Source organism: Vitis riparia, chromosome 11, assembly GCF_004353265.1.
Source record: "Vitis riparia cultivar Riparia Gloire de Montpellier isolate 1030 chromosome 11, EGFV_Vit.rip_1.0, whole genome shotgun sequence".
NCBI classification, from domain to species: Eukaryota; Viridiplantae; Streptophyta; class Magnoliopsida; order Vitales; family Vitaceae; genus Vitis; species Vitis riparia.
The window spans coordinates 17,496,472-17,516,849 of NC_048441.1; the positions used below are offsets into that span (position 1 = coordinate 17,496,472).

At 36.9% G+C, this 20,378-nt stretch overlaps 3 protein-coding genes across 9 annotated transcripts; 1 reads left to right on the forward strand and 2 right to left on the reverse strand.

The window, feature by feature from the left end:
- Positions 1-337: 337 nt before the first annotated feature.
- LOC117924465 (NAC domain-containing protein 75) lies at positions 338-6,107 on the reverse strand. Of its 7 annotated transcripts, XM_034843073.1 has the most exons (8): positions 5,966-6,106; positions 5,765-5,894; positions 4,506-4,816; positions 4,168-4,345; positions 3,422-3,984; positions 2,560-2,865; positions 1,979-2,083; positions 338-1,055 (listed from the first exon to the last, which is right to left on the reverse strand). In XM_034843073.1, the coding sequence occupies exons 3-8, from the start codon at positions 4,626-4,628 to the stop codon at positions 960-962; spliced, it is 1,371 nt and encodes a 456-aa protein (XP_034698964.1). In that variant the 5' UTR covers positions 4,629-4,816; positions 5,765-5,894; positions 5,966-6,106; the 3' UTR covers positions 338-959. The 7 variants fall into 7 exon arrangements, with proteins under 7 accessions (XP_034698964.1, XP_034698968.1, XP_034698969.1 ...); XM_034843077.1 differs by lacking the exon at positions 5,765-5,894 and having other exon boundaries at positions 1,979-2,080; positions 5,966-6,107; XM_034843078.1 differs by lacking the exon at positions 5,765-5,894 and having other exon boundaries at positions 338-1,049.
- A 2,611-nt stretch (positions 6,108-8,718) lies between these two features.
- Positions 8,719-14,820, reverse strand: LOC117925424 (mitochondrial-processing peptidase subunit alpha-like). The gene is made up of 13 exons (XM_034844427.1): positions 14,671-14,820; positions 13,603-13,845; positions 13,194-13,490; positions 12,945-13,112; positions 12,662-12,829; positions 12,493-12,573; positions 12,236-12,302; positions 11,868-11,965; positions 10,782-10,854; positions 10,595-10,665; positions 10,419-10,468; positions 9,297-9,409; positions 8,719-9,198 (listed from the first exon to the last, which is right to left on the reverse strand). Exons 1-13 carry the CDS (start codon positions 14,707-14,709, stop codon positions 9,146-9,148), a joined length of 1,521 nt encoding a protein of 506 aa, XP_034700318.1. The 5' UTR covers positions 14,710-14,820; the 3' UTR covers positions 8,719-9,145.
- Positions 14,821-17,396: 2,576 nt separating this feature from the next.
- LOC117925553 (nudix hydrolase 8-like) lies at positions 17,397-19,498 on the forward strand. Its single transcript, XM_034844591.1, has 9 exons — positions 17,397-17,566; positions 17,659-17,927; positions 18,054-18,119; positions 18,257-18,394; positions 18,479-18,553; positions 18,651-18,701; positions 18,808-18,842; positions 19,000-19,108; positions 19,203-19,498. The coding sequence occupies exons 1-9, from the start codon at positions 17,455-17,457 to the stop codon at positions 19,386-19,388; spliced, it is 1,041 nt and encodes a 346-aa protein (XP_034700482.1). The 5' UTR covers positions 17,397-17,454; the 3' UTR covers positions 19,389-19,498.
- The last annotated feature ends 880 nt before the right edge of the window (positions 19,499-20,378 follow it).

Genomic DNA, 20,378 nt, shown 5'->3' on the forward strand with positions numbered 1-20,378 from the left:
TGTAACTCAAATTTATCTCCATTAATATGGTAATAAGAGTGCTACTATATATATATATATATATATATATATATATATATATATATATATATAGTAGAGAGAGAGAGAGAGAGATAGAAATTGTGTTATCTTTTGAGAACAATATGATATTAGGGCTCTAAAGTAGTAATCATAGTGATGTGAAAATTTGGTTTAGGAATGTGACAAGACCTATTGATATCAAAGCAGGTAAAGTGTGAGGCACTCTTGTACTCTTCAACATCCATTGAGACATGCTTTGTTTGTAATAATAGCAAGGCTAAGCCATGTTTGGAAAGGGAGGCAACAAAGACACCAATAATATCTAAACACATCTTTATTTTCTGTAAAGGGAAATCATATGAACCCCAATATTCATATAGTAATCTACTAGGAAAGTGTTTAAACACAACACAATTAACAATGATCCTGTCGAAATTTGCACAACCCCTTTGGTATTTTCTTTAAAAAGAAAAAGAAGAAGAAGAAATTATACAAACAACTACAAATAAATAAATAATAAGAATAGGCATATATAAAGATGATACTGTAATGATAATGGTGATGATTTTCATGGCGGGATGGGATTTGCTTTGGGTCTTTGGTTCTCCTTCTATTGTCAGTAGAGCAGCAGCCTTTCTTGGTTTCTTTTCTTTTCTTTGGTTTTCTTTCTTTTTCCTTTTGTTCTCTCTCTCTCTTTCCAACATTCCAACATGGACTGTTGCACAGTTAGTTCAGTTGAGCCATCAGACACCTTCTAGCCAGGCCCCCAAGTAAAAAGAAAGGGAAACAATAAAAGCAAACCATGGTTGGGGGTTCTTGGACTCGTCTTGAAAAGAACTTCAGGAAGACTTCAAGTACTAATGATGATGATAATGATGTTGTCTCCGAGAGTATTTTGTTTATTCTCCTTTATTTTTATTTATTTATTTTTTTTGCTTCTACCCATGATGATCCGGGTTGTCAGGGTCAGGCCAGAAGGGAGAGTACTTCAACCAGTCTGCTTCCTGTGGGTTTGTGATGGATGACTCCTGCAACTCCCACCCCCAAAAAGGAAAAAAACTAAATTAATAAACAAATACAAGCATGCATCTGTACATTAGGTTAATTTAGGGTACAAAAAGCTTATCATATATTAAAAAAACAATAAATTAAGCAGGAAGCTTCCTCCTTCTGTCATTTTTTTCTTCCTCAAATTGTCTTCTTGTGGTGGGTTTTTTCTTCATGTCAGGCCACAAATAAAACCCTTAATTAACTCCTTCCACCATTTTTTCTCAATTTCCTTGATTACTACAATGTTAATGGGTGGTCACATCGCCTTTGTTTTCTGTGTTAAGGAAAAGAGGTGTAATAAAGTCATGAAACCCTCCATTTTATATTGCATCTATGTTGATTGATTCTTGTATCTCGTGCCTCCAAAACCACACGTGGAAAAAGTTTTCTGGTCATTTCCAAGCTCTCATTCACTACTTCCACAGCAAATTCAAAATGAAAATCAGGCTCAAGAGAAAAGTTTCAGCTTCAGTTAGTCACTTCCCTTTGTTGTTCAAAAGAAACCTAAAGGGAGATCCTTGTTTCTTGATCAATATTTCCACAATATCAGCTTCTCATTTCACATTAGCTAATTAATTTTAAAGATAAATTCTTCGAGAGTCTACTCATGCTAGAGATCTAGTCTTCCTCTTTTTTCTCTTTAATTTTTGAAGTTGCATATGATATAAGATGACATGAAATAATCTTAAAAACCGCCTAAACATGGAAATGAAAAAGAGAAAAAGAGATAAAGAGAAAAAGAAAAAGGCTTCTAGTTTCTCATCTTTAGTTTAGAATAATTACTAATAAAGATATTGATTTCTATCTTTTTCTCTCTCTTTTTTTATTTTAGTTGCCTACATATTCTTTGGTTGGTGTCATGGCATACATGGCTCATGGATTTCAGAGTCAAAAAGTTCATACTTACTTCTTTGATATCAGTTGAAGTGCAGCCCATTATGAGTTCCTCCAAGCCAGATGCAGACCTCCCCCCTAGTTTATGATGTTGCTGCTGCGGCTGCTGGTGATGCTGCTGCTCAGAATCCATTTAAGAAAAACAAAAAAATACCCATGTAAATGATCATGTCTACAACTATTAGATTGGCAAGTGAAATGACAGTTGTTTGCCTGCAATTTAACAGACACCAAAAACCATCAATGAGTTACTGGTCGTGTCTCAAACTCAGTCACTGTACACCCGAGTTGCACTTTTATGCAACTCGGTTTATATATATATATATTTAAATATATATTTGAATATGTCTTACAGATATGTATAAGTACTTTTAATTTTATTCTATATATATATATTTAAATATGAATTTGAATATGTCTGACAGATATGTATAAGTACTTTTAATTTTATTTGAAAAAAAATAACAAAACGACGTTTTATCGAAAAAAGCAAGATAACATTATTGATTTTGTTTGACAAATTAACGTAACGACATTTTATCTGTCAGAAAAGCAGGCCGAATAAGAAAAATACATGTGAGGGTGCATTATTACCTGAAAATTTTCATTTTGGAGCATTATTCTAGAGACATGGTAGGAGTCTTCATCAAGAATAATGGAGGTGTGATGGAGGGGTGGGGGAGAGATGATGGCGGAGATGGAATGTGAAGGCCTGGTGATGTGGAAGGCAGCAGTGGTGAGTTGATGATGTGGATGGTGGTGATGGTGGTGGTGGTGTTGGGGTTGGGGTTGGGGGTCAGGGGTCACGTGGTGTGGCCTCTGGTGGTCGTGGATCTCATGCTCTTCGCATGTTCCAGATGCTGGGGCCTCCCTTGCCGTTGAAGCCTCTCCAATGCCCACCTGCAACAAACAACACAACACAACACCAAGACACGCACCCATGAATGAGTTTGCTAGCCAGTCCATTTTCACACTCTTTTTCTTCTATTTTTTTTCCTTTTTCATAACTTTCTTTTTTTGGGTATTTTCTTCTCATTTATTCTTTCTTTATCTTTGGTTAGATGATGGGGATAATCAAGTGAGGTCCCTAGAGTTTTTCATGCTGTTTGTGCAAGCAATTGGAATGAGAAAAAGCAACCCTAGATAAAGCTTTTGTCACTGTTCTTTCTCTTTACTATTTTTTTTTCTTTATCAAATGATACAATTAAACTATTGTTCATGTTGATGGTAAATCCTATAAGCAAAAACCCTTTTATTTGTTTATTTATTTATTTTTTAAATTTTGTTTAAACTAAAGCTGTATTGATAATTAATCAAACTTCATGTTTCAAGGTCAATGCAGTTGTTGGTTTCTCTCTTTGTTTCTTAGTCATCAGTAAATGTTTGAACATGGAAGAAAATAAATGGAAGGTTTAGATAATGAAAAGATTGATTAATATTGGATGAAGAAAAGTACCTCATCAAAGCTTTTCCTGAATGGGGCAAAACTAAAATGATCAGATTTCAACTGCTGAATATCCAAAGGACTGTAACTTGATATTGCAGCACCAACCCCAGCTCCAGACAGTTCATCTCTCTGGGGAATTACTTCCTTGGAAGAACAGCTCCCGCTACCACTATCCCGTCGGCTATTAGGCTCACTGTTTCCTTCACCAGTGGTTGCACTGCGGTCGGACCAATTACATTGCCTTGGTTGCGTCTGATAGAATATCTTTGAGACCACAAGCTCACCCTCTTTCTCTTCCTCAAGCTGCCCCAGGTGGTACTGGTGCATGACCCAGTTGGTCTTTTCAGGTTTTCTGTTTTTCCCAAAATTCGTATAGAGGACTAGAATTTTCTTGCACCCTTTCTGTTTGCCATTCACCATCACCGGCCTGGTCTTGCCGGTTTTATGCCACCGGGTTTCTCCGCCTTGCAAATCGCATTCGGTTTGAATTTTCCTTCTCTTTCTTGTTCCAGTAGTGTAGGCTTTGGAAGGTCTATGGAAGAAATGCCTGCTCAAACCATCTCTTGTAACTCCTGTAGGAAAAAAGAAATAAAAATGAAGCATTGCCAAAATCAAAGTTAGGTTAACTTAGGTGCAACAAACTGAAAGACACTGGGATTCTTGGAAAGTCATAACAAACCCTAGAAATGATGAGAAAACAATAAAATTTTACATTGAATAATGTTAAAAAAAAAAAAGGAAATTTAATTTGGTACCTGGAAGCTTTTCAGGATGAGTATAGCATATCCCATCTTCTCCTTCAATGGTAGGGATGAATTCATCTATCAAAGGGTGAGATTTCATGTCCTTGGCTTCTACCTTTGCTTCAAGGTGCTCTATCAGTTCTTGGTCTGTTGGATCAAATTTCACTCCAGCTGGTAGACCTAACCAGTCCTGCAAACCCCATCCGAAAATCAAAATCGGGTAAAAATGAAGGATTCAAATATGGTTTTTGTTCAGAAAAAAACCAGCAAAGTCGGATGAATGGATTCTTTATTTTTTCTATGAGAATCTTGTAGCTGAAGGGAAGAATATGATGAAATTATATACCCACCGGCTTTGTTTCGAGCTTGTGTCCGCAACCGGGGCACTGCTTGGATCCACACATCTGATGCTCTTCAAGCTTGGCATCAATGAGATCAGAGCTGCTGATGGAGCCCAAGTGAGTCTTATTCATTGTTCTTCCAACTTGTACGTAGAGGAGAGACTTTTCTTAGTTCTCTCAACTTGACCGAAAATCTTCTACAAAATTCTCATCTTTATACAACAAACCACTATTCATGTCCCAAAAAACTCTCTACAGTTGGGAACTTCGATTTAAAATACCCTTCTCATAAGTTTGATTGAGATCTGATGTTCCGTGGACTATAAAAAGAAAAACAAATTGATGGGTATGTTAGCGTGAGCTTTAAAACCCTGAAAATCCAAATCACAAAAGGAAAAACTATATATAAACAGTTGTTGGAATTGTGATTTTCGGACATTTATCAAGGCAACAACAGCAACAAAGTTGCCGAAGATTCTGTGAAAAACAAAAGAACAAGAAAACAACAAAAGGGAAACTGAAAATAAATGGAGTGGCAATAAAAACAAGCTGATAAACAACCTTGTGTATATCTTCTACCAGCCTAGTTCAATCTAAATAAAACAAGAAAACCTAGGAAACCCAAGTGAGAAACACACCCAAAACCAAAGGAAAACTGGTGAGAATAGGAGAGGGAGAGAAAAGGGATTGAGGAGAGGAGGAAGAGAGGAATTAAAAGAAGAAACTGTCACAGTGGGATCGAGCTATAAACTCACTTTAACCATGGAAAACATCAGAATTCCCTCTACTTTAACTGAAGCCAGTGAGAAAAAGGAAAAGGTTTCTCATACCTACATATCACCTTTAAGTCCTTGCTAATTTGAGTAGAGTATGTAGGCGGATTTTTGAGAGAGAGAGAGAGAGAGAGAGAGAAGAGGATAGAAAGAAAGACAAAGAAAACCCCAGTTGGTTGTTCTAAAGCTAGCTCAAGCCATCCCACACCTTTGTTTTGAGCCTTGACTACTAAAGCAAAAGCAAGCAACGGCCTTCACAGCTGTTACTAAGGGCACACATTCAAAAGCACAGCAACCAAACCCCATCTCTATTATACTCTAATCTATTCCTTCTGATGAAAAAAAACACAAATATATGTATTTTATTTGATGCAGAAAAGGATGATATCAAAACCAATGAAAGTTCAAAGCCAGAATTTTTGTGAAGACCAAATATCAACTTCAAGCAGTGACAGTAAAGTTTTGAGTAGTAAAGACGAAATCAAAGAAAATTACATTATTTTTGAATAACAGATTCTCATTAGAAACAGTTTGTGTTTGTTGCAGCCAAAACTTTTGCTCAAGCCTAAATGGAGAGAGAGGCAGATGCTTGGCTTCTACTTTTTCAATATATAAACTTCTTCGCCTGTGAGAAGAGGGAGTGGAAGAATTTGTGAAAAATGGAAACATGGAGAAGAAAAGATGATAAGAACTCACATGGGTTTTGAGCTGGAGTGCTGATCATGATTCTCAAGCCATGAATGTTGCAGAGAAGGAGAGAGAGAGAGAGAAAGAGAGAGAAAGAGAGAGATGAGTTACAGGAGGTTGCTTGATATGCAAGGCAAATGAGCAGTATACTTGATGGACCACCACCACTCCCCTTGTAATTAGACCTTATAAAAATCACCTATAAACAATACCCAAAAATAAAAAATATAGAAAAAAAAAAAATCTACAAAACTTCAAGCAGAAGCACCCAATAACTTAGCCCATCTTAAAAAAAAAGCCTAAGAAAAACAAAACAATTGTCATTCTTTTTGGATGTATTATTTATGTACATAACATGCTGTTCTAGGGTTTTGTGTCTTTCCAATTCATGGGGTTTGTCTAATGTGCTTCACTCCACACCCTCTGTTCAATCAGACTTGACCCACCCCCACCATTATCTGACCCCACCATGAAAATCTTCACACTCCCCCCCAAAAGCAACTTGATCTAAGATGATGGTGTGCATTCACGTTTATTGCATTCTTTTGGGCGGTCAAGAATCAATGATGATGGATGTCCAGTGATATGTTTGTAGAACCAGATGGTCATCATTCCTCATTTGTCTCTTATCTTTTCTCTTCCCTGTGTTTAACTCACTAAATCCAATTAATATCATGCCCTCTCAAGAATATATTCTACATTTTTATTTCAAAATATTGCAACCCTGCCTCAAATTCATACATGGATCTCCATTAAATTTTGTATGGCTTCCTTGGATTATGTATATAAATATATCATATTTCAGATTTCTACTTTTGTCCCAAGGAATCAAATTTCTTGTGATTATCCAATGAGTTGACTCTTGACTGCCTTGCAATGGAACCCACATGTATTTTTTTCTTGATTCACCACATATGCCCCAAATAATACCCTGGTATTCATTTTTTTTCCTTTAATTTCTTGAATTGCATAAAAGGGATACTTCCAGTTTATCATCATACTAAATTCTCAGTAATATTCTGCCACTATATACATATATAAATACATCAAATATCCCAGTCCCAACACTTTCTAGGGTACATTTAGCAGCACCCACATAATATTTTATGACATCCTTCTACCCATTTTGCAAAGAAAAATATTCTAAAATATACAAGTTTTTTAAAGATGCTTTATGGGTTTATATTCATAATTATTAATGAGCTTTTTGAAGTGAATTTCAATACAAGAGTGGGTTTTGATGAACATGATATTAGTATTGCTGGGAGTCCCCACTAGTATATTGAATTGAAAATTCCATGTGTGATGCATGTATACCGTATTTGACACTGCACAAACATGGCTGAACAACACATGATCCTCGTATTCTTGCTAATTAATAGTAAAGCGACCCAGCTTTATCAGCATGCATAAAAATTGGGTTACAAAGTCACATTAATGGAGCAACAATTTTTGGTAGGTCCATGCTGAACCAATTGTCATTTCTAGGAACAAACACCAATAATACACCCACCACCCTTTTTCCCATTCATAAAAGGGCCCCTGCACCCTGTTCCCCCTCATAACATGTGTGCATTTTGAGCTTCTTTTACTTCAAATTTTGTTCCTTCCAAGTTCCAACATATATTTTTGGGCATTTGCTACAGGTCAATTCAGTAGAGTTTGGAATACCTCAGCAGGTTTTGACAATATAGTGTGTTCCATTATCCAATTTTACATCAGGGGTCCACAGAAGAAGTCATGATGCCCCCGGAAAAAGAAAAGGGGAGACTGTTTCATACTTAACGAATATGGCTTACCTTGTGATGTTTACTGGCATCTTTTTCTACTATTGTGACCTTTTGCAGTATCATCAGTTTTGAGACATTAATGACAGTGTGATCAAAATTAAAGGGTTTTAAGAAGATGGCACCCAATGAAACATCAGTTTTATAATCCCATAGGCACTAAGAACCAATCATAAGGACTATAAACATTAATGTTCGGTATATTTTTCGCCAGACAGATTACTCTTGGTCAACAAGATTGTAACTGATGAAATGAGTGGTTGGCGAAGAATTTTGACTTAAAGAAGCCCCAGCTCTGGAAAACAAAGACAATGGAGATAGAAACAGGGGAGAAAGATGGCGTCAATAGAGAGGAAAGGTAGTGCCCATTTCAAACGTTTGCGAAAAGAGGAAGTTGGGATTTGTTACAAGTTTTGTGATGTGAGTTGGGTTTGACCCCTAATCCTGGGGGCAAGGATGATGTTAGGTTCATCTAATATTGGCTGTTCCTTCTATTTTACTCCACCATCCTTTTTCAATCAGAACAAATAAGGTTGTCAACTCCCAGGGAATTGATAAAGATGGTCCCCTTTGATTCATTCACCATGCATTTTTTGAGCTTCAATTGAGAAAAATGTTGAGAATACCATCATTGCAGCTCAGGCATGTTTCCCAAATGTCGGTATGATATGTAAGTTAGTTGAATGCCTCGGGACCAGCCAGCCCATAATATCCCACTGTATCTTTCCAAGTTTTCGAGGATTGTAGTGAGATTTTTTCTCCCTTTGGTCCACTGCTAATCATAGTGGTTATCATCCGCACTTAGCTAACATTCTCATATCTAATCATGAGCACAAGTCAAAATCTGCAAACTTGCCTTTCGGGTCACTGCATGAGGAATGGCATTAATTCATAAGAAGAAATAACAGGCAGCCCATCATCGAATGAAACAAATTTGAACCCAGTAGCAAAATGTGGGGAGTTTTGATGTGGTTGTTTAGGAACGTGCTAATGAATAGATGGAAAAAAAAAAAAACAATCAATGAGGCTTGAGACTCTGATTCACATAAAGGCAAAACCAAACGGGGAAAAAAAGAGAAGAAATGCAAAATTTCAGTGACAAATGAAATTGACAATTACATCAAACATAGAAACGAAACCGTATCTGTCAAAGACCCTGAAACTCTGCCAGCAACAAATACAAAGGGTCAGAACAAGAGCTGTGCATCAAAATGTAGCTTGCCCAGGATCACCAAATTATTTTATTAAGATGGAGAATGTTTAAAATTACTTTCTTATTCTCAACAGGTGTCGGCTGTAAGAGAGCTTGACGATAAGCATACATCCAACAAAAGCATGTGTCCAACAAATTAAGGACAATAAACAGGTGCCACTACCCAGCTTCTGGCATATATAAGTGATGTCACTTTGATTGGAACTTGCTGCTTACATTTTCGTAGCTTGGTACAAAAATAACTGGGAAACAAATGCAACGATTAAGAGGAGAAAAGGTCACCACAACATGCTAATGAAACATAAAACAGTTAAGGGTTTCTAGGAAATAGAAAAGTTACCATCTCCGTACGATGCCATTGTGAGAGGGGAAGAAAGAAGCTTCTGGGTGATGGAAGCAATATCCTTCAAAGTAACCTCATCCACAGCCTTCAAGAAATGATCCACAGGTTTCCTAAAGTGACATTAGTTTCAATTAATATTAAGAAGTACATTCTAGAATACTGGGAATGCCAATGCACCAGCAAGAATGCAAAAAGGTATCCAAACTAGGTGGTTCATTTAGCAAAGGCTACAATGGAAATCAACTGATTCTGTACAATGCTGATCAAGAACGGGACAGAGTTTGAGAGGCCTTTTAAAGGACAGCAGAACCCCCAGTCATATGTCCACTTGAATCTCACCACTCATTGAGAATGGATTTATTGAATGACTGACAGTTTGAAAGAAGCTGATGTTGTCAAGAACATAATTAACTTCATGTTGCAGGGACCAATGAATGTGGAACCCACATTAAATTATGGAGAACCAAAGACCTGATCAGGGTTTGGACCTCTATGTGGGGTTCACAAGTTCAGTTATCTTTTTCTTCAAGTAATGGGAATTCATTAATTCGGTTATAATAAGGTCAAATTGGCTGGCCCCTCAGCACTTTTCCACTATTACTGAATTGTAAAGTTCAGCTATTATAGAACCTTCAGATAGACCGCTAAAAATAAGAGTGGTTGTTTGGAACCCTCCAGGAGAAGAAGCAAACTGTATTTGTTTGTTTCTGCATCTATTTGTATTCCAACTATGTTTGAATATAGGTAGGTAGCCTTTCAGTTGTAACATATGAAACCAAAATTACAGTGGCCCTGAATGCTAATTAAAGACATGCTTGTTTTTTACTATGAAAGTGAATTGTTTAAGTATGGATCTGCAAAGGCATTAAGGGCAGAACATGCCGCTTGGTTAAAGATACTCATCATTAGTTCACAATTCTTTCTCCTAGTACAAAATAAGCATGCATTAATTCAACATCCAAAACACTAATTTGGTTCATATGTAAAAGTATAAGGGTAAATGCATGATTGGTCTCTCAATAGAAGCATAAGAAAACAAAGGATGAGAGCCTCGTCCCTTACTGTTAGGGTAAGTTTAGTTCAAAAGACACTGAAGAAAACCAACCACTCAGACCATACCTCTCTCCATATGTCAAGATTTGTCTACCTATATCTTCTGATGCAACCATCTGCAAGATAAACCTTCATCATGAGCTCATACGAAAATGATACCAGTTGCAAAAAAATGCAGCCCTAAACAATGTTTCAAATTCAAAAAAAATAAAAAAAGGGACGAATTTCAAGAAAATGGTTACTCTAGATTCCAAGTTCATCAGAACAGCAGTCTTCGTGGTCTGTTTGGCACGATCTAGCTGTACTTGGTCAACTTTCAGCCAGAAAGAAATGGAAGAGGAGAGAAGAGGGGGGAATGAGCAAATAATGTCAGTAAAATCCGTTTAAGCAAGTTGCCATCAAGAAAAAATACCAGCTTTTGCAGCAAACCTTGTCCAGGTGTTGCAACTGCAACCAGTTCTTTAGCTGCTATATCAATGGCTTTTGATACAAAATCAGAGCCCTGAATCCAAAAACATGAGAAATATCAGTTAAGAGAGGTTATAAAAATACAAGACTCACCAAAAAAATAAGTTACCAAATACATGCACATTTATTCCATTGTCTAAAGTAATTACTGTCCTATACCTAAAGACCAGCCATGCCAAGTGAATTTTTTTCCATGCATAGAAGAAAAAAAAGGTGTACAGGTTGGCTGTTGAGGGGTTGTTGGGAAGAATTATTATGGCATCATTGTAGTACAAAAGGTAGCAAATGTATCATGACAATCTTCTCCAACGATACACCCTTTTCAGTTGTAATTTCATATAATTCAATGTGGATTCCAGCCCAGAATTTTTTTTATGAGCCTAGACAAAGGGTTTCAAAGTAATTAACGGTTTACATTTTCAAAAGTCCTTTATTTTATTTATTAGTTCAAGTAAAGTTGATTTCCTAGCTTTATTATTACTGTGATTAGTTCCAAGTAATGCTGATTAGTGTATCTTCTAAAAAATCAATGAATGAAAAACACAAAACTTGCCAGCTTTCAATGTTTTCTTGTTTATGTGATGCAAGCTGAACCTAGGTATGAAGTTTAAGGTTTCTGGGGTGATTCATAGAATCCCATCATTTCTCTTTCACTTTCATGTACCGCATCAAATATCAACGGCATTTCTACCAGCAATGCAAAGGATAAAAATGAAAAACTGAAATTCGTGCAAATACTAGAAACAGCATACAACATGATCAACTAGACAAAAAAATCAACATAAAACTAGTTGAAGGAATTGATAAGTCACTTCAATAGAATGCATCAATAATAATTATATTAACAATGCCAAAAAAATGAAAATGCCAAAAAAATTAATATGACAACTAGAGAGCATGTGCAGGAAAAGTTAGGCAACTCATACAGATAAAGAATGTGATCACATGAAATTATAGGAAACATACATCAGAAATTACATTTTGGGTGTATAAGATAAATATTTTCATATCTATCCCAATAACTGGAAGTTCAAAGAGCTGGCTTACAGTGGTAGCTTGAATTCCAAATAAGCCGGTATTATTGTAGATACTGTTGAATGCAGAGAATGACTGAATTTGTGGATATGTGTTCAAGACACGAAGATCTGCTTGTCATTGGTTAAAGTATTCAAATGTCAAAGTCATAAAACCAGTAATAACTTAAAATACAAAATGAGAATGAGTAGAAAAGAGAATTGATGCCAGTGATATCGTTGTATGATAAGCATGTGATATACATACTGTGTACTGTATGTTTTAACTAATAACTTATGTACATATGCAATACTGAATGCACAAGTATGCAAAATGTGTTGCATGTATCTCAACCTCAACTTAAAACTCTGAATGCACACGTGTGTATCTGAGAAACTTACATAGTCGTGAGTACATCCCTTTTCCAGGACCACCAGCAGAGAAAGATCCACCTCCTCCCATTAGCATCTGCAGAAAGTGGGACTTATTATTACTTCCTAACTTGGCACCAAATAAGAACAGGAGTGACATATTTGAAAGCTAAGGGACCTGGAAAGAATGCAATTCTAACCACATTTTGTAAATAATGCTAGAAAGAACAAGAAATTATTTCAAGCACATTGATTCACCATAGGAACCTGAAATAAAAATCCAATACCTGAAGAACTGTCAAAGTCATTGCTTCCTTCTCCTTATGCCAACCACCGGGAACTTCAAAGGCCAGAGCAAAATGTGTTTTCTGGCATATAAGAAAGAAATAAAAGTTATTAATTGGTAATGCACATTGAACAAAGAATATTTTTAAACAGAACATTTATTATACACACCCCTGAGTCAGCTTGACAGCGATAATCACCTCCAACATACACAGATTTAGGTTCCTCAGGACGAGGAACACTGGGTAGGTCAGAGAGAAGTGGTTCTGCAACAGATAACAGTTCCTCATGTTCAACCCCAGAAGCCGCAAGTACCATCCGAGGAGCAGTATAATTTAACTGAAATGCCCAAGCCAATCCACCGCTTAAGAACACAAAAGATCCAGAAAAATGGACACTGTAAAGTAATATGGTTTGCAAAACAAATTGGTCTAATACATTCTTTACAACTTACAGCAACAAACTCCTCCAAAATTGTACTGTCTAATCTGTTTATTGCAGATTCTGGAGCTAAAAGAGGATTTGCCAAAGCCCCAGAATATCCAGCTGAGTGAAGCGCCTCCAAAAGCAAGCCTTGAGGATTGTTGGAAGCTTCTCCAATCTCAGCTTTCACCTTTTCAAGCTACAGAAGGCAGAATGCAGCTTCAATACAAGCATCTGCAAGCATGAAAACTGATAGTCGACAATCATGGTGATATCTTACCTGTTCACTGACCTCCCAGTCAAGGAATGCGGGGTTCCTCACAGAATCAATAAGAAGCTCTACCATTTCAGGAACATAAGTTTTGAGAGCATCAAAGGTGTACCCCATCTGTTCCCGAGAGGCTGACGCTGTCACATTGCCACCAATTGCCTCCACTTCTCGTATAACGCGTAGGTAGCTCCTGTTTATTGTGCTCTTGAAGGCCATACGCTCAAGAAGGTGTGTGGCTCCAAATGAGATTGGTGTCTCATATATTGATCCACAGTCAACATATAACCCTATTGAGGCAGCAGGATTCTGCTCCAGAAAGCCAATCAACAGCAGGTTTGTCAGTACAACATAAACTTAATATCCTTCACAAGTAGGAATAACAGAGAAGCATTGATTTTATAAAGGTAGCCACACTTACAGCTGATGTTTCTGAGGCTATTTTGACACCATTGGAAATAGTTGTTATCTTAACCTTACTGGGCTCAACATAGTCAGGCAGTGCAGGTGGGAGAGCAACATTGGGAAGCGGGAAGTCAAGAGGAGGCAGTGTCTTGGACTTGTCTCCGATCAGCCAGCTAAATAAACCTCCAGAAGATGACGAGCTTGTGGCAACAGCACTTGAACTTGCAAATCTGATAAGGGCCCTACTGCCTGCACGGCCCTAATCCCATTTTTGATACCGGGGCATGACACATCCACACTATGTCAGACTAACCGTAAAACATGCATATAATTCTGTGCTACTGAATTACAGCTTAAAAGAGAAGATAAGAGCGCAACATAACCAAGACACCACAATGGCACACCATGAAATGGCTATCAGTTCTTTAATTATCCCTTTTGAGATTGTTACACAATCCAAATAGCCACAAAAACCAATCTTCTAGCATTCCAAGTAAGTCTAAATTCTTGGGTTGATGCAGAAGGCACCCAAACCATCTAATCCAGCGACATTTGGTTGCCTGGTTGCCCGAGACCATATTTCACCTACAGTTAAAACACACTGGAACACAATTTTTCCTTTTTTTAATTGTAGAACAGTTCTTTTGTGGATTTGGGTTCCTCAAGTCACTCGGTGCAAAAATCAACCAAACAGCGAATTCGAATTATAGGTTCAAATTCCAGACGACCAAAGAAATTCCTTCATCCAACTCTAGAGAAAAGAAAAGAAAATGCCCAGTTGTTGACACCTATGTTCTCTATTGTATGAAGATTTCAATTCGGCCAAGCCAAATAATTTCATCAACCTCAGTTGGTGGAGGATATTATTTAAAAATAATAATAAAAGAAGAAAGAAGAAAAATCATCAATATCCGTAAATTTCATTTTCTTTTCCTACATTTTCCCAACAGCCAAACAGAGCCACATCCAATAACATATCAATCACCCAAAAAATCACCACTGAACTACGATCAGATCTAAAAACTAGACAGATTGTAGTTACGATATCAAAAATCAAAGAGGGAAGATTCAAAATGGTGCTGACCTTGAGTGCCCTAACACGCGAAGCTGCGGTTCTGTACATGTCGATCGAACACTGTGAAACCCTAGAAAGAATCCACTGGGCCGAGGTTGTGGGAGACTTGGAGATCAACTACGAAAGAGAACGATGGCTGCGTCCTTTGGGAATGAAACCCGAACACGTGTCAAATTTCAGCAGTTTTCATCAGCAATCAGTGTGAGCCGTTTGATGTTTGGGAAGATAGGATCTCAGCCGTCCAACTTGGTGACTCGTGGCACCTTCTGAGCTTGACCCAACCATATGATGTGATATTCTTTTACTAGAATGGTTATACGGCCATGCAACCCAAAGTTTGTATCACTGAAAATGTTCACATGTTTTGAAATATTTTTATTTCAATTTTTAGATAAGTTTGAAAGTAGTATGACGATATTTTTTCAAAATAAAAAAAATTTATACATTATGTTTTTTTTAAAATATATTTTTCAAATAATTTAAAAAGAGAAAAACAATTCTAGGTTTTCTTATTATAATTACTTGAAAAATAGGTATAGTACAAATAGAGTTTAAATAGATTTATAAAGAAAAGAAATAAAAAAAAAATGATTAATTTGAAATAAAAGATAGAATGACTAATTTACCTTGCTCTTGAAAAAATACAATAATTTTAATATGAAGAATAAATAACTCTAACATCCTCATAAACTCATAATGCATCTACAAAAAGCATCAAGAGATTGTCGACCAAAAGCTGAAAAAACAAAAGCATATATGACTTGCTAAACAAATATGCAATCTATGGGGAAAAAAAAACAAAAAACAAAGTAAAAGTATTATGTTGAAAGTGATAACGAGTGAGTTGACAATCAATCTCAATATGCTTAGTTCTTTTATAAAAAATGGAGTTGTATACAACCTGTTATCATAAGAAAGAAAAACTCTCGTCTCAACAAGTAACTAGTGTAACCAAATTATCTTATTAGTGGTAGATGTTGTAATACAATACTTAGCTTTTGTAAAAGATCAATAAATAATAGTTTATTTTTTGCTTTTCTAAGAAATAAGAGAATTCCCCCAAAAAATATACAAAATTTTGTGATAGACTTGCGATCTTTTAGATCATTGACCCAATCAACATTAGAATATGCATGCATCTCCAAAAAAGAAGTGGATAGAAGTAATAGACTTTGAAATAGAGTGTCTTGAAAATACTTTCATAATACAAAACCAGTAGCCTAATAAAGTACAGTAGAAGAGACAACAAATTGACAAATAATATAAACAACATAAGCAATGCCCAGACATGTAATAGTGAGATAGACCAAGCTACCAACAATAGTACGATATGAAGTAGGGTCTAACAATGGGTTACCATTAGAAGAAGAAATTGACACACTCACGGTGAAATTCTATGATGAAACACAATGAAAAAAAAATTCAAGGCAAAAGTTGTGTATGTGATTAAACCCTCTTCAATGAGATCTTGAATTAAAAGGTTCATTAAAATCAATCTTGCTTTGATACCATGTGAGATTCAAAAGAATCATATACAAAAAAGGGGAAAAGAAAGTTTAGGATTCCTTATTATGATCGGTTCAAAAAAATAGTTGTAACACAAATATAGTTTAAATTACAATCAAAAGAAATATAAAAGAAAAAGGTTAATTTGAAATAAAAAATGACTAATTTACCCTCAGTGCTAAAAAGAAATATAATGATTCTAACATAATAACTGTACGGAAGTGTATCATTATAATTTATTTATATAAAAAAATAATTAGGTTTACTAAAAAAGAAGTAGTAAGAAAAAAAAAAAACTGAAGTGAGCATGTTAAGATTGATTGAATGGCCTTGGCCTAGGTGGGTTCTAGAATTTTAACCAAAAATATTCTTTATCAATTCAAGCAGGCATGTCGAAGCGTTTCTTGCAATATGCTCACACATGGCATAAATGCCGAGTCACAATTCCATAGATGAGCACCTCATGTTCTTTGTGTCTTGGATTCCATAGATCATCTAATCCCATTCCAGGCATCCATTTGGAGTAGTAACGTAAGCACCTTGTGGCTAATGCAAGAGTACGGAATAGAACATTTCTTCTTGTTCAAATGATTCGGCATTCCTTTCGTTAATTGGAATATCATGAAATCTCTCTATATATTCTCCAAGCATAGAGTCAGCTAAGCTTACCAATTCCCCCAAATTTGAACTAAAAACAAAGACAAGATTACCCCAGATGCTTCTACTGCTGAGACCAGCATACAAGTGGGGAGAATGGTCCAGCGACAGAAGAATAAGATCACTTCCATATATGAAGCAAGTGGATGATAAGCTATAATCCTCTGTTTTCAAAAAGTAGAATGTTGGGGTCCAAAATGTTAATGTTCCTAACAAAGTACGGGTTTGAAATAGATTAAGCATAAAGTCTAAAAATTGCTGAAATGGGGAGCATATTCCCATCCCTTCTGTACACGAATATGGATGAGTATACTGACAGTAGTAGTGGAAGGACTAGTTGCACCCATTCATTCAGAGCGATTTATCATAACTTTTAAGTTTGTCTATATAAAAGAGTGTGAGATGATTAGTGTCAGTGCTTTAACTATCAGTATTAGACATTAGCAAGCTTTGTTATCATTAGCTAAAATTTGAACTGACATCCCTTTCATCCTACTTGTCTTTCAGGATGCTATTCTCTGTAATATTCACACCTTTCCTTCTGCAGGCCCATGAGCGTCCCTCATGAGCAATATTAATAGCATAAGCAATGAGAATTCCGATCCATCATAATTTCCTTGAACAGTGGCCATGGATGCAGCAGTGAAGGGCTGGCATTTCTCGGGTATATATTGCCAGAGTTATTCAGAGAAGCCTAGAGTTTCGTGGAGAGAGAGTTGCAGTTTCCAGGGGTTGTCAAGGGGTAGGATCATTTTGTCCTAGTCCCTTTGTTTACTTCTCTTTTTATGAAAGCAATAGACAACTGTGAATAAACTCTCATTCTGTTATCCACAGGTCTCTGGAGGAAGACACTTCCTTTAGAAGTTAATAGTTCTGAGCTGAATTCCTCCTCCATTCCATCTCTAAGAGGTGGCTATGTGCTCAGGAGAAAAGGGATACAAGTTTTATCTCCCCATATATCATCACCAAGCGTTCCCGTCGAATTTCTTGATGCATGGGAGGATGAGTACGACGGGGTTGTTATCAACCCAGAGAACTTACCCTCAAGTGCAAATGCTTTTGCATCTGCCCTTCGGGCTTCTATGTCCAACTGGGAGTTAAAGGCACGAGACCAAGCAATACCTAATCTGCAATAAACACACAAATCAGCAAATCATACTAACTACTAAGTTTTTATAAAGTAGAGACAAGCTTCTGAAAATTGATAACTGATTTAATTGACAATGCAGGGGAAAAGGGGAATATGGCTCAAGATTCTGCTAGAGCAAGCTGACCTCGTTCCAATAGCAATTCAGGTAATGGTTACCTACTTCATTTGAATGTAACTTCAATGGCATATTATGAATCACTTTGCTGATACGATCTTCTGGCATTCATCTATTCACTAGCCTAAAAGAAAAATTGCTTTAACTCTCGGGTTCTTGGGTTCTAGGAGGGCTTCAACTTCCATCATGCTGAACCCGGGTATGTCATGTTAACATACTGGCTTCCTAATGAGCCCTGCTTGCTCCCAGCTAGCCCTTCACATCAAATTGGCATAGGAGGATTCGTGATAAACCATAAAAGAGAGGTACTCATATTTATGGTCCTAAATCTTTTTCCCTGCGGCTTTCTACAATTTTAGAGCTCCACATTACAATTTGAGTGTATTTAGGTCCTTGTGGTGAAAGAAAAATGTCCATGTAGCTGCTCTGGGGTGTGGAAGTTACCTACTGGTTATATTAACAAGGTACTCATTTTCGGTTCTTAATGATTAATATTTCCTCTGCTGTTCTGCATCTCCTTGATAGGAATAATGAAGGATTCTTACTTTTGGTTCATGTCAGTCTGAAGAAATATTCTCTGGAGCTGTAAGAGAAGTTAAAGAAGAAACTGGAGTAAGAACATATTAATCTCCCCGTGCTGTTGTTGCTGTTACTATTAACTTTATTGTTAGTGTTTGATTTCTTATGAGATGCCCTTCTCTCTTCTTTTTCTTTGCAGATTGACACAATTTTCTTGGAAATGGTTGCTTTCAGGTGAGCACTGGCCATTTTCCTGAAAATAGTTTCTGAAAATCAAAGAAAATAAATTATACATCTTTCCATGAAGAAAACAATCCGGGGCATTATCAAATTAATATTAGATTTGGCTATAACTTACTTATCTTTGTCTTTCTTTGGTGCAACCTAATAGACATGCCCACCTCGTGGCATTCGAGCAATCAGACTTGCTCTTTGTCTGCATGCTTAAGCCTCTGACCTTTGAAATCACAATAGATGAGAAGGAGATTCAAGCTGCTAAGGTAATTGAAGGCTTTGATTTTACAGACTGATCAGTTTTGTCTTCCTCTCTGTTTTCTCTCAACTGATTGTGCTGGCATTATTCTGCTTCTTCAGTGGATGCCTCTAGATGAATTTGTAAGCCAGCCATTCTATAAAGAAGACCACATGTCCAGAAAGGTCATCGACATCTGTATTTCGAAATACGACAATCGTTACAATGGATTCATTGCTCATCAGATGACTTCAAAACTTGACAGAAAACTGTCATACTTGTACTACAACGAGCCCGAAAAAATTTAGTCACAGGTTTCCCTGCCATCAGAAGGGGCTAGCTAATGGCCTCATGAACATTTATGTTGCTTTTGCTTTTTGGATTCTGATCTTAAGTAATTATGAACATGCTCCCCAAAGACTCAAATTAATAAGCATGTAACAACAGGCCTACTTTCCCCTTCCTTCAAGTGCACAATCCCAAAATCATTCAATGGGATCTCCCAGAGTAGTTTCTACAGAGAACCCCCTGCTCCATTGTTCAGAATTAGGCGCTATAGGGGGTAAGAATCTAGTGATCAAAACAAGAACGTCCCTGCACAAGCTGACCACCATTGAAAAAGAAATTGGTTCAGTGTGTGAAAATGATGGCTCGATAGATTATAGCCAATAAATTTGGATGCTTTAAAGCTGTGACACCAGTGTGGGGAATCCTAGAGATGTCAACCCCAGAAAACAATTTCTTATCCTCAACTAAATGATTATTGAATTTGTTTCTTTAATCACTTTCATCAGCTGCATACCATAAAATATGATAATAATTATAATAGTAACACTGTGTCAGTTTCGCTGCAACATGGAGCGAGGAGCACATCAAGATCAGCGCATGCCCGGGTGTGGTTCCCATACGTGCTTATGCATAAACACATGATATGAAAGGTAAGAGAGAGAGAGAGGAAAAAGTTTAAACCTGAGGAAAGAAACTGCCTAGAAAATATGGGTTTCATTTATTTACTCGAAAACAGAAGACTATATTGGTAGGATCCCAGAAAGATGTGGAAGGCTTCCAGAAGACGCGAGACTGATGACCATTAATTGAAAGCGCCGCATCCACAAAATTCCAGACCCTCCATCCTCCCACCGTCCATGAACATTGTTACTTTTTTTCTTCTCATTTGGCCCGTCACGTAACCCCCGCGACCCCATCACCAAACTCTCCAACAAGGCGGCCGCGCTGGAAAGTGGGTCGCCCAACACGTGGAGTCAACCAGCGCCACCCAGTCTCACACATGCCCCATG